The 17,349-nt window shown below is 40.4% G+C and overlaps 1 protein-coding gene across 4 annotated transcripts in view; it reads right to left on the reverse strand.

The window, feature by feature from the left end:
• SEPTIN7 (septin 7) overlaps positions 1 to 11,352 on the reverse strand; it is a 92,407-nt gene extending 81,055 nt beyond the window's left edge. The window contains exons 1-2 of one of the 4 annotated variants that reach the window (XM_043463214.1): positions 11,127 to 11,352; positions 9,626 to 9,627 (exon numbers count right to left, since the gene is read on the reverse strand). In XM_043463214.1, the coding sequence (XP_043319149.1) occupies positions 9,626 to 9,627; positions 11,127 to 11,187 (63 nt within the window). In that variant the 5' untranslated portion in view covers positions 11,188 to 11,352. Of the gene's footprint in view, positions 1 to 4,963; positions 4,969 to 9,625; positions 9,628 to 11,126 lie in introns of all 4 variants that reach the window. The other 3 variants (XM_043463213.1, XM_043463215.1, XM_043463217.1) reach the window with 3 other exon arrangements.
• Between the last annotated feature and the right edge of the window lie 5,997 nt (positions 11,353 to 17,349).

The raw sequence follows: 17,349 nt of genomic DNA on the forward strand, positions 1-17,349 counted from the left end.
GGTATCTCTAATTTTCTTGAAGATCTCTAGTCTTTCCCATTCTGTTGGTTTCCTCTATTTCTTTGAATTGATTGCTGAGGAAGGCTTTCTTACCTCTCCTGGCTATTCTTTGGAACTCTGCATTCAAATGGGAGTATCTTTCCTTTTCTCCTTTGCTTTTCGCTTCTCTTCTTTTCACAGCTATTTGTAAGGCCTCCTCAGACAACCATTTTGCCTTTTTGCATTTCTTTTCCATGGGGATGGTCTTGATCCCTGTCTCCTGTACAATGTCACGAACCTCCGTCCATAGTTCATCAGCACTCTGTCTATAAGATCTAGTCCCTTAAATCTATTTCTCACTTCCACTGTATAATCATAAGGGATTTGATTTAGGTCATACCTGAATGGTCTAGTGGTTTTCCCCACTTTCTTCAATTTAAGTCTGAATTTTGGCAATAAGGAGTTCATGATCTGAGCCACAGTCAGCTCCTGGTCTTGTTTTTGCTGACTGTATAGAGCTTCTCCATCTTTTGCTGCAAAGAATATGATCAATCTGATTTCAGTGTTGAACATCTGCTGATGACCATGTGTAGTCTTCTCTTGTGTTGTGGAAGAGGGTGTTTGCTATGACCAGCGTGTTCTCTTAGCAAAACTCTATTAGCCTTTGCCCTGCTTCATTCCGTACTCCAAGGCCAAATTTGTCTGTTACTCCAGGCGTTTCTTGACTTCCTACTTTTGCATTCCAGTCCCCTATAATGAAAAGGACGTCTTTTGGGGGTGTTAGTCCTAAAAGGTCTTGTAGGTCTTCACAGAATCATTCAACTTCAGCTTCTTCAGCGTTACTGGTTGGGGCACAGGCTTGGATTACTGTGATATTGAATGGTTTGCCTTGGAAACGAACAGAGATCTTTCTGCCATTTTTGAGATTGCATCCAAGTACTGTATTTCGGACTCTTCTGTTGACCATGATGGCTACTCCATTTCTTCTAAGGGATTCCTGCCCACAGTAGTAGATATAATGGTCATCTGAGTTCTTCACCCATTCCAGTCCATTTTAGTTCACTGATTCCTAGAATGTCAACACTCACTCTTGCCATCTCCTATTTGACCACTTCCAATTTGCCTTGATTCATGGACCTAACATTCCAGGTTCCTATGCAATATTGCTCTTTACAGCATCGGACCTTGCTTCTATCACCAGTCATATCCACAACTGGGTATTGTTTTTGCTTTGGCTCCATTCCTTCATTCTTTCTGGAGTTATTTCTCCACTGATCTCCAGTAGCATATTGGGCACCTACCGACCTGGGGAGTTCCTCTTTCAGTATCCTATCATTTTGCCTTTTCATACTGTTCATGGGGTTCTCAAGGCAAGAATACTGAAGTGGTTTGCCATTCCCTTCTCCAGTGGACCACATTCTGTCAGACCTCTCCGCCATGACCCGCCCATCTTGGGTCACTTGTTCCTAGCCAGTACTAATGTTGATGGCATATTTATCTCATGTAACACATTGTACATGCATGTTTTTGGTATTATCTTTGCACTTCCTCCATGCTCACCAAATACTTAAGTTTCAAAAGGATACAGGCTGCAACTTTTCAGCAAGTCTACAATTATTTCAAACTTTCAGAAATGTAAAAAAAGGAACTACATCTGTGTAATTATCTTTTTTAACAGCACAGCATCATGATCAAACACAAACAAGTATTTTTGGTGGGTCTACTTGTCAGATTGCCGGGAGAAATATCAACAACCTCAGATACACAGATGACATCACTCTAATGGCAGAAAGTGAAAAAGAACTAAAGAGTCTCCTGATGAGGATGAAAGAGGAAAATGAAAACGCTACTGTGAAATTCAACATTAAAAAAAACTAAGATCTAGTTGATTCACGTTGATGTTTGACAGAAAACAACAAAATTCTGTAAGGCAATTATCATTCAATTAAAAATAGATAAAAAAAAAAAAAAACTAAGATCATGGTATACGGTCCCATCACTCCATGGCAAATATAAGAGAGAAAAGTGGAAGCAGGGACAGATTTGATTTTGTGGGCTCCAAAATCACTGCAGATGGTGAATGCAGCCACGAAATTAAGATCCTTGCTCCTTGGAAAGAATGCTACGACAAACCTAGACAGTATCTTAAAAAGCAGAGACATCACTCTGCCCACAAAGGTTCACCTATGGTTTTTTCAGGAGTCATGCATGGATGTGAGCTGGACCATAAAGAAGGCTGAGCACCGAAGAATTGATGCTTTTGAACTGTGGTGCTGGAGAAGACTCGTGAGAGTCCCCTGGATTGCAAGGAGATCAAACCAGTCAATCCTAAAGGAAAGGACCTTTATTGGAAGGACCGTTGCTGAAGCTGAAGCTCCAATACTTTGGCCACTTGATGAGAATAGCCAATTCTTTGGAAAAGACCCTGATGCTGGGAATGATTGAAGGCAGGAGGAGAAAGGGATGACAGAAGAGGAGATGGTTAGACAGCACCACCAACTCAATGGACATGAATCTGAGCACTCTGGGAGATAGTTAGAGGACAGAGGAGCCTGCTGTGCTACACAGTCCCATGAGGTCGCAGAGTTGGACACAACTTAAAGACTAAAAAACAATAACTTACCAAATAAGTCATTCTAGTTATTTTTTAGACTCACACCTGAATTAAGCAACTGGTTAAGTAACTCCTACTTTTCTGTATTAGATCAACTTTTATATTCTAATACAAAACGTGACAGGATTGACTACAGTTCTAAGATTGGGGCTTCCCTGGTGGCTCAGTTAATAAAGAATCTGCCTGGAATGCAGGAGACCCAGGTTTGACCCCTCGGTAGGGAAGATTCCCTGGAGAAGGAAATGGCAACAATTTCATTCTTTCATGCCAAGTTCTCATGTTTACTCAATTTGCCCTTCTCAGCAATCAGAAAACAGACTACTACAAGTTGTACTCAGAGCAAATTTGGTTTTGCAAATTATACAACGAAATTGTATTTTGGTTTTCTTAGTTGTTTTCTATTTGCACATTATTTTATATATTCATAAAACAAAAATCATTTCTACTTAAATTTCTTCCCTTTTCACTCAGGTGTCAGAATATATTGCACAGAACATAACTGGGAATTAACTTCCCAGAATACTTCTCTCTGGCATCCATCTTGGCTGAGCAATAGGAGGGCCACCAGGAAGGACTCTTAAGTCGGAATGATTGGCCAAAGACAATCTGGAAACTGATTCCATTACCCTAAAACCTGAGACTGACAACCAGGAAGCAGAGCAGTTCTCCTAGGTTCCCTCACCCTACCGCTCTCCACCTGGGCGCCCTTTCCCAGTAAAGTCTCTTGCTCTGTCAGCACGTGTGTGTCCTCGGACCATTCATTTCCGAGTGTTAGACAAGAGCCCACTCTTGGGCCCTGGAAGGGGTTCCCCTTCCTGCAGCAAATGCACTAGCTGATGTAGAAATGAAATACAAGCTGTAGGTTCAGAGCTGCCTCTAGGGAACTAACGCATTGTGTTTCCAAACCTGATAGTGCTCTCCATCTTGCTGTCTTGCCTGACCTGTTAGTCACCGTGTCTGGGCTGCCATGTTCTGTTTGTTTGTTTTTTAATTAAAAAAATAAAAACACAATATAGCTGGGAATTAAAATGGAAATCTAACCCAATACTTAACAGAGAGCAGAACTTCAATAAAGAAATGAACCAAGAAATAATGACTGAGCAGCTAAAATACAAAGATTATTAACAGCAAGCTGAACAGCTACAAACTTCAAGGACAGGAGAAGTTAGGTACATTCCTGAGAGCACAAAAATGTGAAAAACTATGTATAATTTAAAAACAAAAATGACTCTCATATTGCATTATTTAATAGTCCCATATATAAATCACAGCACAAAACCAAATATTCCTGATAGTGATTTTAACAAATTCAGTATATTCTTAGGAAAGAAGGGAAGCTAACTGGATTATACATAACAAATATCTCTCTCCAGTAATATGAAAAATATAAATAAAAACAAGTTTAAGATACTAAACTAACAGATGCCCTAGGAAAATAATTGGGAGAGGCAGAAGAGGCTTAACCATACTCTTTTTACACTATTTATAGTTCTAAAATAATGAAACTGAACATCTTGAAATAATAAAATGTCTAGACAATTAGAATATCAATATTAGAAACACCATATACTTAAAATAACCTTAAAATAACACCAAAAATATTATTAAATATTAAGAGAATAGTACCTTGGTTTTGTATAAATTTTAAAGAGTTTACAGAGCACTTTTACATATATTACCCCACATAATTCACATCAGAAGTTATCAACCCTGGTTGCTCATCAAAACTACCTAAAATACTAAAAAAAAAAAAAAAAAAGTAAATTTCTGAGCCCCACCTCACACCCAGTGAATTAACAAGCCTCCAGGTACATTAAAAACTGAAAGTGTTTCCAATGCCTAACTAGGGTTGAGGACAACTAGTCACTAATATACCACTAATCACAACCATGAAAAAAAGTGTGTAATTAAGAAAACAAATCAAACTTCAGTGATTGAAATATTAATAACTTAGTGGCTTTTTTCCCCTCTTGGTTAATGTATTTAATCACAAAAGGAAATAAATATATCTACTAAACTTTTTAAAATTAAAAATGGTATAAAATGTTGATGCTTTAAGGTAAGACTAGTTACTGAAAAAGTTTTCCTTGTATCGACCCAAAAACATGTAACAAATGAGGTAGTACCCTAGTCATTATAATAGAATAACCAGAAAGCACTAAGATTGCTATGAAGGTTTTGCCTCCTCTTACACAAATAATTACCTCACTCAAAATATTTCTAGTATTTTTGAAAACTGATTGACAATATATACCAAAATCTTCCTCAAAAAAGGAAGAACTCTGATTATTATCTGAATAAACAATTTGAACATATAAGGATAAAAAAAAAGTCACTGATATAAAGAAACACTAGCAAACAGTTTGAAACAGCTACTGCTTTGAAAGTATCAGTACAAATTTTTAATAGCTAGACATTTTAGTACTATTTAAGAAATTATTAATCTCAGTCTGTCTAGCTGTGAAGAACACATAAGTTTCACACAAATCACTTTATTCCAATTTCCTTCAAGTTTGCTCACCAAACTAAAAACATCAAGTCTTATAAAAATATCAAAAAATTTATTCACCAAACTAGAGTACAGCTTTTCTTCAACATAGACATTCAATTACTAAACATAAAAATTCAAAGCACAAATGAATACATTTACAGAAACCTTAAAATGCTTGTTTTCCATCCTAGATGTCTCTCCTAGTATTGAGACTCTACTATGCTCACTTAGCTGTCCCACAGACTCTGAATTTCATGTTTTAAATTACCTGTTTCAAGAAATGATACTTCTCTCTATCCAAGGGACTCTCAAGAGTTTTCTCCAGCACAATTTGGAAGCATCAATTCTTTGGTGCATAGCCTTCCTTATGGTCCAACTCTCACATCCACACAGGACTACTAGAAAAACCACAACTTTGACTATATGGACCTTTGTTGGCAAAGTGATGTCTCTGCTTTTTAATATGCTGTCTAGGTTTGTCATAGTTTTTCTTCCAAGGAGTAAGACTCTTTTAATTCCATGCCTGCAGTCACCATCCACAATGATTTTGGAGCCCAAGAAAATACAGTCTGTCACTGTTTCCACTTTTTCCCCATCTATTTATTCGCCATGAAGTGATGGGACCAGATGCCATGATCTTAGTTTTTTGAATTATGAGTTTTAAGCCAGGTTTTCACTCTCCTCTTTCACTTTCATCAAGAGGCTCTTTTGTTCCTCTTCACTTTCTGCCATTAGAGGGGTATCATCTGCATATCTGAGGTTGTTGCTATTTCTCCTGGCAATCTCGATTCCAGCCAGGCATTTTGCACGATGTACTCTGCATGTAAGTTAAATAAGCAGGGTGATAACATACAGACTTAACATACCCATTTCCCAATTTTGAACTAATCTATCATTCTATAACTGGTTCCAACTGTTGCTTATTAACCTGCAAACAGGTTTCCTGGGAGACAGGTAAAGTGGTCTGCTATTCCCATCTCTTAAGAATTTTCCAGTATCCACACAAAGAATTCAGCATAGTCATTGAAGCAAAAGCAGATGTTTTTCTGGAATTCCCTTGCTTTTCTAAGATCCAATGAGTGTTGGCAATTTGATCTCTGGTTCCTTTGCCTTTTCTAAACCCAGCTTGTACATCTGGAAGTTCTTGGTTCAGGTACTGCTGAATACGAGCTTGAAGGATTTGCAGCATTATCTTGCTAGCATGTGAAATGAGCACTAGCTACCTAGGTGATTCTGATTTCTAAGTTTGAGAAATACCAAGTGGTAAGAGTTCTAGGAGGAAGAATTATGAACCAGATGTTTAACAAAGACTTTTTTTCTTCCTCATCTGCGATGATCTTTCAAAGGGTTCTCCATCACCTAGTATAGTGGTTCTCAAACTGGCCCTCCCAGGTGACATTTGGCAATGTCTGGAGACATTTTTTTTTCCCTGTCATCACTGAGGAGGATGAACTGCTACTGGTATCTAGTTAGTAGAGGCCAGGGATGCTGGTCAACATTGGACAATGCACAAGACAGCCCACTCCCTCCCAATTAAAAACGCCAAACTGCACTCTTGCCCAGTCTGAGAAACCTTGATCTGAGCCCCATCTCAAATGAAGCTATCAAAAGTACTCAGTTGTGGCCCCAGAGGTAAACAAAGGAATAGAATTAACATATCTTCAGGAAAGTCAATTTTTAATCCCACATTGGTGAGGAAGAAGGAGGGGGGGGATTATCTTTATATTGTATATGGGTCTTCCCTGATGGCTCAGGTGATAACAAGTCCGCTTGCAATGGAGACCCAGGTTCAATCTCTGTGTTTGGAAGATCCGGTGGAGAAGGAAAATGGCAACCTACTCCAGTATTCCTGCATGGAGAATCCCATGGACAGAGGAGTCTGGTAGGAAACAGTCCATGGAGTCACAAAAGAGTTGGACATGTCTGAGTTTCACTTATATATAAGTCAAACAAATACAGATAAAATGCAAATGTCACATTAATATCTAAAATAAATGTCACATAAATACCTAAGATACACTTCAGAATAATGTAAGCAAAATTAGGCTTTACTCCCCAACCTCAGGGGATACTTATGTACTCTTCTCAATCTTCAAAGTACTTCTGAAATTAAAAAACAATTGCTTAAAATAAAATACACGAACTTCAGGACAGGCATGACCTCATCTTTAAACTACTGCCACTAAGATTTTTAGGACTATTTGTTACTGCACCATGGTTTAACCCAGAACTATTCGAAGTATAGTCTATGGAGGGACCAGTCTGATTGTTCAATGGTTTACACCAGAGAAATACAAATGTAGAACACAGAAATGAAAATTCTTATACCAGAATAACTTTATGTCTATTGGATCTTTAAAAATTGGGGCTTGTTATTTTTGCCTTTTTAAATTTCATCTGCATTAATAAAAATAATGCAAGTTAGTAAAAGTAACTTGCAATAACTTGTACTTTACAATTGTGTCAATCAACAGTGAATTGGAAATTTTAAAAAATAAAATAAAAAAACACCCTTCATCAGTTTGAGAAGCACTAACCTAAACCTATCATTGACTAATACATCTAATAAGTGGCAAAGCCAGGATTTGACTGCATGTCTGTCTGACACCAAAGTCCTTATACTATACACCCTAGTCCTGATACTCTATTTCTGTTATTATTAATACTTTGAACTCAAATCCCTATCTGTAATCCCTATCTCTGTAGAGTTACACTGCACCAAGTATGAATTACAAGGACCTTTTGTGTGTCTCACCTAAGGCCTTCAACGCTGAATGCTAACCAAGCTGCCTTTTTGGTCCCTTTTACCCAAGCTCATGCTCAAAATCTGGCTCTCCACATCTTCCATAATGCAAAAGGACAAGACCAAAAACATTCTTTTCTCCTCAAAGTCAAGAACAGAGACATTGAATGATATAATACTATCTTCTTTTGCGACCCACCCTGCTTTCTATATAACTGTGGGAGATGACCTCCTCTCAAGGAAAAGTAGATCTCAGATCTCTCTAACCACACCAGCTACATAAAGTACACAATAAATGAATCAAAAATAAGACTTAATTTCATTTAGTCTTACATCCTCACATTACGACCTCTATCGTAAAGTTTAAAGATCTTCAACTTCACCAATCCATACTGCACATCCCCAAGTGTTTTTTACAAACTTTTTTGATCACAATTCTCAATTAAAAAAAAAAGTTATATCTCAACACAATACAAACACAACAAAATTTACCACTCCAAATTTCTACAATGTACTGCTATTTTTTCTTTCCTACTTTGTAAAATATTGGTAGAAATCCACAAAACTGATTTCAACATCCACTTGTCTCAACTCACAGTCTGCAAAACACTGCTGTAGAGACCAAATGTAGGTCTACATTTAACAGTGCGCTCTCATCTGGCAAGCCTAACCTATAATCACACTACCTTAAAATTCTACTCCTCAAAAACACATTTTTTTCTACATCAGTTTCATTGTGCAATAGATCTTGTCATTTAGAGTCCAAACTTTGTATAGAAAAATAAAAAAGTTTGTCTCAAAATTTAGTAAAATGTATAAATGTTAAATTAAGTTTCTACTTCTAATCAGTAACTGAAGATAGTTTATTAGCTTAAAATGTGAACCATGTTCTCAGCTGATAATTTAATTAGATAATAATACTCTACTGGCAAATACAAGAATAGAGTCTATAGTGAATACATATACCATCAATTTCTAACAAGTCTGAAACCAACTTGCTCAACCCACTATCTTCACACCAAGTGGTCTACTCATCTGACCACTCCCCATTACTGAGATCTTGGAAATCTAACTCTTCCTCCTTCCTTCCATTTTTTGTTGCTGTTTAGTCACTAATCTGTGTCCAACTCTTTTGCAACCCTATGGACTGTAGCCCGCCAGGCTCCTCCGTCCATGGGATTCCGCAGATAAGAATACTGGAGTGGGTTGCCATTTCCTTCTCCAGGGGATATTCCTGACCCAGGGATCAAACCCTCCTGTTCCCTATCTCAGGAGGATTCTTTACCACCTGAGTTCTCATTTTTAACCCTCTACAATTGCTCTAAGGTCTTTCAGGGGTCCTATCTTGTCTCAGAACAGCCCAAAAGTCCTGACATAGTTATTTAAGATTATTTCTATGTGAAAATATGCAAATCCAAAGAATCAATTTTATAACAAAGTTTTGAAACAATCTATCGGTAACTGATATGTATCTGATACATAAATTACCTTTTCTGTAGTTATGTATCAAATACCTCAAAATCAAAATCAGAAACCAGACACTTATTTTACACAATTATAGTTTCTGCAAATTAAAATCTACTTGCCATAAACTCAAAATAAATTTTTCAGTTATGAGCTTCAATTCTGTGAGCCTAAGAGCACGTGATATTTTTAATAACTGTATTGAGAAGACCTGGCTCCGTCATGCTGTCCAAACACAGAAGGACACAGTGCTACCATACAATCATCTACGGAGCTTCCACATTTATTTCATAGTTCCACTCAACCCAATCTCCTCTAGCCCCACCCACTGAACAGCTGGGTGGGATAAAAGATTGTTTCCTGCCCCCATTCCCCCCCTCCTCCCTGCTCCTTCCCCTGCCATTTGAAAGAATAAGAGATCCAAGAAGCATTAACTAGATTCGTAATTGTTTATACACTGCTAAGGCAGTATCCTTCAGTCTATCAGGATTTCATAAAGTTCATCTCTACCTGTGCACCTAATGCCAAAAAACTTCCTAAACTTGCTTATAAACAACTTTTTATAAGGGTAGGGAACTGACCTTACTCATCACCTTAATAAATACGTAAAATGCTTTAGAATCTAGATTACCTGTTGATTTCGATTACCAAGGGTACTCAGAAAAATATCCTTCCATTTCATCAAAGTAACACCACCAAGAGAAACCATAAAGTTGAACTAGAACAATAAAGTCGCAAGAATAAACTAATTCAGTATCTAAACAAACACCTGGACCTCACAACCCAGATACGAAACCGTGTACTCTCAAAATGTAACTCAGCAAATGGAAATGTGTTAGAAAAATTTCAGTTGCTATCTCCTACTATATACACAGTATGAAATGGAACTCGGGAGTGGAAAATGTGAATGAAATGGCCTCGTTCTTTTTCCAATACGTGGAGGAGAAAAGGAAATGAAAGGGCTTCTTAAGAGAATAAATGAGAATACTTAAATATTTTCAAAACTTAATTTCCTTAAACATCGCCAGTCCGTATCTCCAACTCCCTCCCTTTTTCAAAGACCCTTCCCAGCCCTTCAGCTCCTCCGGAGGGCGCCCTTCCTAAACGTTCTCTTTTCCCTTTTTCTTAAAAATTAAGCCCAAACCAGGCTCCTTATCCTCCTTATTCAAGCTTTGCCCGCCATCCACCGGCCTCCCGGGCCGCGCCTGAGAAAAAGAAGCCCTAGAGGCGGGAAGGGGGAGCGAGGAGGCGACACAGTCGCTGGAGCCGCTGCAGCAGCAGCAGCCGCCGCCGCCGCCTGCACCGCAGCTTCAGCCTGATGCATCCCTCTTCCTCCCTCCCCGCCGCCGCCCTCCCGGGGCCGGCCCACACAGCACCCTCACCCGGACGCGCACACACATTCCCACCCTCCTCGCCAGGCCCACTCCCCCACGAGGGGAGTTCCGCCGCTGGAGCCGCGGCCGCCGACGCGAAGACGCAGGGCCGCGGAGCCGGAGGCCCGGCAAAGGAGACCCTGCTCGGGGTCCGGCGGCGGAGGCCGCGGCTCACGTCTCTCCACTCCCCGGGCCCGCCCGCCGCGGCACAGGAAATGCCGCCGCCTCGGTTCTCCGCACATTCAATTCAAACTGTCACTGCCGCCGCCTCCCCTCCCCCCGGGTCCGCGGCCACCGCCGCGCCCCGGGCCCGCCGTCGCCCCCCACCTCACCTGCTTTCGCCCCAGCGCCGCGCCGCGCCTCAGGGCGTTTCCCCCACCACCACCCGATCGGGGGGCCACAGAGCCCCCCAGCGTCCCGAGCCTCCGACCCGAGTCGCGACGGCCCAAAGCTGAGACTCACCCATGGTGCTGCTGTTGACGCTCCTCTCCTCAGCAGCAGCGGATCTCGCACTGACCGACATCCCCTCCCCCCTCCGCGACCAGCCCGGGCGCAGCGCAGCCCGCCGATTCTCCAAAGCCGCCTACGCCGATTCCGCGGCGTAGCCGCCCGGAGTCGCTGCTCCGCTTACGCAGGCAACAGCAGCGGACTCCTCCACTGGTTCTCGCCGGACTCCCGCTCCCTCCTCCGCCCCTCCGCCCCCTCGGACGAGGCTTCCGGGCCGAGAGGAGGCTGGCTTCGATCTCGCGAGATTACTTCATCGCTGCCCCGCCGACTTGCTCGTTTTTCGAGCATGACTTCATTGGCGTCAGCGCTCTTCTGCTGCTCGGGTTTAGCCGCCATGTTAACATTGGCGGGATCTGGCACCTCCGGGGTCATGGATAGTCAGGTTTCTGTGCGTGTTTCTTCAACACCGCCGCTAAGGTTAACGCCTTACGTTAGTCGTTGAAAAGCCTGGGGACGCTGAGAGGGAGTGGTCCGTGGGGTGCGAGGGTGTGGTTTTGCCCGAATCAAAGATGGCTGCCGTCAGTGCAGCCCCGCGAGTTTTCACGTCAGGTTTCGGAGCTGGAGGAGCCTCTGGGTTGGTCTCAGCGCTTACTTACGAAATTGGCGTAAGGCAAAGAGGCGCCACTAAAAGAGGCCAGGCTGGGAGGCGACGTTTTGGGTAGGGGTAGCATGTAAGCTTTGGCTCCAGGTTACTGACCTGGCAGTAATGTGAATGCAAGTGGAGAGATACTTCGAGGCGGGTGTATATACCCCCATCCGTCCCCGGTTCCTCAGTTTCCTTCACGTTCGGAATGAAAAGTGAGGTTAGGCCCTGGTTACCCCGACATTGCCCTCGCGCTGTCACTTTCCAGTGGCCTGGCACAGCGAAGAGGTCGACTGCTGCAGCTTCCACTGCGGACTTTTCACGATCATACTCGTATTGGCTCAGCCTGTTGGGGCCCGGTTTTGTCCTCGTGGTGCTCACACCGTAGTTGAGAAAATGAATGGACACACGTGAAACTATTGAGTATCAGTTAAAAAGTATGGGTTAAAGTGTGTGGTCTCCTACTGTTAATTAGCAGTGAATGTTGCTCGGTCGTTGGCGCCTTCCCCAGCTATTTTCTAGTGAAAGTAGCCTCCTTTTGCTCAGAACAACACGTGATCTTTTGTACCTTTCATAAAAACTAATCGCTATCTTCATTGTATAGTTCATGCACACGTATTATGTTTCCTGTTAAACTGCATGTTATGGAATTGTATGCGTATGTAATTATCATGAACTCACACAAGAATGTTCATAGCATTTTTTTTCATTTATTTTTATTAATTGGAGTGGTTTTTGCCATACAATATTGTGGTTTTTGCCATACATTGACATGAGTCAGCCATGGATTTACATGTGTTCCCCATCCCAATCCCCCCTCCCACCTCCCTCTCTACCTGATCCCTCTGGGTCTTCCCAGTGCACCAGGCCTGAGCACTTGTCTCATGCATCCAGCCTGGGCTGGCGATCTGTTTCACACTTGATAATATACATGTTTCAGTGCTATTCTCTCAGATCATCCCACCCTCGCCTTCTCCCACAGAGTCCAAAATTCTGTTCTATATTTCTGTGTCTCTTTTTCTGTCTTGCATATAGGGTTATCGTTACCATCTTTTTAAATTCCATGTATATGCGTTAGCACACTGTATTGGTGTTTATCTTTCTCATAGCATTACTTATATTAGTAGAACAATTTAAATATTCACTCTCAGGAGAATGGATGAACAAGTGACGTTATTGGACAAACTGAAATACACAGAATGCTAAAAAACCGAAATTAATGAACTAAAGCTACTAGTATTAATTTAGAGTTCATTAATATTGAGGAAAATAACTTACAGAAAGATGTATATGGTATATCAAATAATTTAACAATAAGAAACTGTGAAGATCACATAAGGAAATTATAGATACCAAATTCAGAATAGCGATTAGTTCCAGAGAGAAGAGAATGTGATAGGTTTCACTTCATAGAATATTTTATTTTCTACCACAAATAATTTGCAGAAAATGTGGCAAAACCTTAAAGGTAGGTGGAGGATACATAGATGTTAAATTGTAATTATTTTCTGTACTCGTTTCTGTACTTGAAGCGTTTCCAAGTAATTTAATAAAAATTTTATCTAAGAAAACAGCTCATTTTGTATCTTGATACTGTTTCTTAAGTCTCCATTTATACTAAATTGCTTCTATATATTAAGTGTGTTACAACTTGCCTGCTCAACCAGTCTTGTTGAATTTCTGAAACTTCACAGGAGTGCTTTACTTGGAAATTTTTGTTAAATTTCTTCTGTGGAGAAGGCAGTGCAGCAGATAATTTAAATGTGTGACTTCTGGAGTCAAACTGCTTTGATTCACATCCCATCTCTACCATTGACTAGCCAAATGCCTGAGGGCAACTTGCTTAACCTTTCTGTGATCCAATTTCCTCACCTATAAATGGGAATAATCCTTGTCCAATTGAGTTTTTGTGAGGGTTAGATGTGCTCAGTTAATAGTACAGTATATGCTTAATAAATTACCTACAAATGGATTATTTTAAAATATAAAATTATGCTGAATACTGTTATTGTTTAATAAAATCTAATAATTTATAAGGAAGAAAGTCTACCATCTCTATTGATATGTTTCTTTGAGGCGGATATCTTAATGGATGTGAAAGAGGTGAATTTTGTTATTTTGCTCTCTGGAAATGGATAAATTATTAATATATATAATATTAATAAGTTCTTTGCTTGGGTTTGTTCATACTCTCCTACAAATTCCACCACACACAATAATTTCCTTACCACTTTCCACTGAAAATTAAAGGGAAGATTATAGGCAGTGAGATGATGACATCTTTTGGAACTTCCTCTCTGAGGAGTTCTAATAGTAAATGATAATATAATGTGTATGTTTGTGTGCATGCACCTGTGTATTTTATATGGGGAAGGAGGGAATGGAGAGATAGAAAATTATAGTATTCGTTTCATGATCTCTACTGCAACTGTCTGCAGTATTATATTTGTAAAGAAAATTTAGTCTAGACCTTAACCTTCTGATTCAGAAATAGTTTTTTAAAAACAAAGAACTGGAACTTCCCTGGTGATACAGAGGACAGGAATACACCTGCCAATGCAGGGGACAAAGGTTCATTCCCTGGTCCAGGAAGATTCCTCATGCTGCAGAGCAACTAAAGCCCATGTGCCACAACTGCTGAGCCCACATGATGCAACCAATGAAGCCCCTGCACCTGGAGCCTGTGCTTGCAACAAGAGAAGCCAACCCAATGAGAAGCCATGCACTTCAACAAAGAGTAACCTCTGCTTACCACAACTAGAGAAATCTGTGAGCAGCAACGAAGACCTAGCATAACCAAAAAAAAAAGCAAAACTATAGGTTTGCCAACTTAAAAAAAAAAATAAAAACCAAAAACTCATCTGAAATTTGGATAGACTATGTAATCTGTTTTAACTGCATATTTACAATGTCCAGTCTCAGCTTTGCCAAGCAATGCTTGTTTCCCTAGTTAGCACTCTTTTCCACAACATCCGCTTCAGATTTGCTCCATTGTTTTCAAACCATCTCCCTCATTCACTCTCAGCAAAAAATAGAACCCATCAGAGAGGAACTCCAAGAACCTCCCGCCCCCACTTTTATAAGACTACATGTCTTATGTAGTCTTATGATAACTTTCAGATATCACAATAGATCGGGTTCCCCTTCCCATCTGAAGCACATATTTCTACATATTCCCTGTATTCCATCTCTTTAGCTTATTCTTTGGATTGTCTTCCCAGTAACTTCACTCAATGAATTATTTGTTTACTCAATAAACTTTTGGGTTCTGTCCCTATTACTCCACTGAAATTCTCCACAAGGTCATGAACAACTTTTTCATTCAACCAAGCGGACCATTTTTAAAGAATTTTTACTTGAACATTTGACACTATTGGCTGTGGCCTGCTGTATTTACGACTCTTGATTTGTGAAACCACACAATCCTAGCTTTCATCCTAGATCTCTGGCTTCTCTATTTTACCTTCTAGGATCTTCATCTTCTGCCTGTCGCTTATTTGTCCATATACCTCAGAGTTATATCCTAATCAATTTATTCCTATCTCACTTTTTATACTCTCCTTCAGTGAGCTCATTCACTTCCATGGCTCAGTGACCATGTATATGCTGATAACTCTTAAGAATATATTTCTAGTCCAGTTCTCTCTCCTTACTACAATTCTGCGCTCAAAATATATGTCCTGATGCTCCAAGGTATCTCAAAACAGTATATCTGAAATTAAACCCTTCATTTTCATTATATGTGCTTTTATGTTCCCAGTCTCTAAGTGATATCATAATCAAACTAACTGCCTAAGCTAGAAATGTGGGTATGATACTCAACCTCTCCCTCTCTCTCACCTCCTACAGCCATCACAAAGTCCTGGTATTTTCCTTTCTCATATATCTCTAATTTCTCCATTTCTCTCCATCTCCACCACTACTAGCATAGTGGTAAAGAATCTGCCTGCCAAAAAAAAAAAAAGAATCTGCCTGCCAGTGCAGGAGATATAAGAGATGCAGTTTCAATCCCTGGGTTGGGAAGACCTCCTCATGTAGGAAATGGCAACCTGCTCCAGTATTCTCGCTTGGAAAATTCCATGGACAGAGGAGCCTGGCAGGCTACAGTCCATGGTGTCAAAAGAGTGACACCAACATACCCACACAGTTTGAACACAACTGAGCATACCGACACACACACATACCACCAGGACTGCTATTCCAGCTTGACCAATGTTATTAATACCTCCTGCAATAGTCTTGTCTGCCTGTTACCCTGTTCTACTCCAACTTATTCTTCATATTGTACCCAGAGTGACGTTTCTAAACTTTAACTATGTCAGTCCCCTGTTTGAAATCTTCAAATTATCCTTCAGGAAACTTACATGATACATTTTCTTATTAATGGCCAAACTACCATGCCTTTCTCTAAACTCTAGCAAATCTTGCTTCTAACTATGTTTGGGCTACTTCACTCTCCTTTTTATACTTGGATTGCTTACCAGGTTTTCTCCCTTAAGCGTCATCATTGTTTCTAAAAACCTTCCTTGATGTACCAAGATTGGACAAGGTAACTTCTTATCCCCATTTTTGTTGTTGTTCAGTCTCTAAAGTTGTGTCTGATTCTTTGTGACCCTATGGACTGCAGCATGGCAGACTTCCTTGGCCTTCACTATCTCCCAGAATTTGCTCAAACTTATGTGCACTGAACTGTTGATGCCATCCAACCATCTCATCCTCTGTTGCCCTTTTCTCCTCCTGCCCTCAATCTTTCCCAGCACCAGGGTCTTTTCCAATGAGTTGTCTCTTTACATCAGGTGGCCAAAGTATTGGAGCTTCAGCAACAGTCCTTCCAATGAATATTCAGGGCTGATTTTCTTTATGATTGACTGGTTTGATCTTACTGTCCAAGGGACACTCAAGTGTCTTCTCCAGAACTACTTTAAAAGCATCAATTTTTCAGTCTTCAGCCTTCTTTAAGGTTCAATTCTCACATCCATACATGTCTAGTAGAAAAACCATAGCTTTGACTATATGGACTTTTGTCAGCAAAGTGATGTCTCTGCTTTTTAATGTGCTGTTTGGTTGGTCATAACTTTTCTTCCAACGAGCAAAAGTCTTTTAATTTCATGACTGCAGTCATTGTCTGAAGTGATTTTGGAGCCCAAGAAAATAAAGTCTATCACTGTTTCCATTTTTTCCCCATCTATTTGCCCTGAAGTGATGGAACCAGATGCCATGATTTTCATTTTTTGAATGTTGAGTTTTAAGACAGCTTTTTCACTCTCCTCTTTCACCTTCATCAAGAGGCTCTTTAGTTCCTCTTCGCTTTCTGCCATTAGAGTGGTATCATCTGAATATCTGAGGTTATTGATATTTTTCCTGGCCATATTGATTCCAGCTTGTGATTAACCCAGTCTGGCATTTGGCATACATAGAAGTTAAATAAACAGGGTGGTAATATACAGCCTTGTTGTACTCCTTTCCCAATTTTGAACCAGTCTGTTGTTCCCAACCCAGTTCTAACTGTTGCTTCTTGACCCACATACAGCTTTCTCACAAGACAAACAGGGTGGTCTGGTACTCTCATCTGTTTAAGGATTTCCAGTTTGTTTG

This window comes from Cervus canadensis, chromosome 3, assembly GCF_019320065.1.
Source record: "Cervus canadensis isolate Bull #8, Minnesota chromosome 3, ASM1932006v1, whole genome shotgun sequence".
Lineage (NCBI taxonomy): Eukaryota > Metazoa > Chordata > Mammalia > Artiodactyla > Cervidae > Cervus > Cervus canadensis.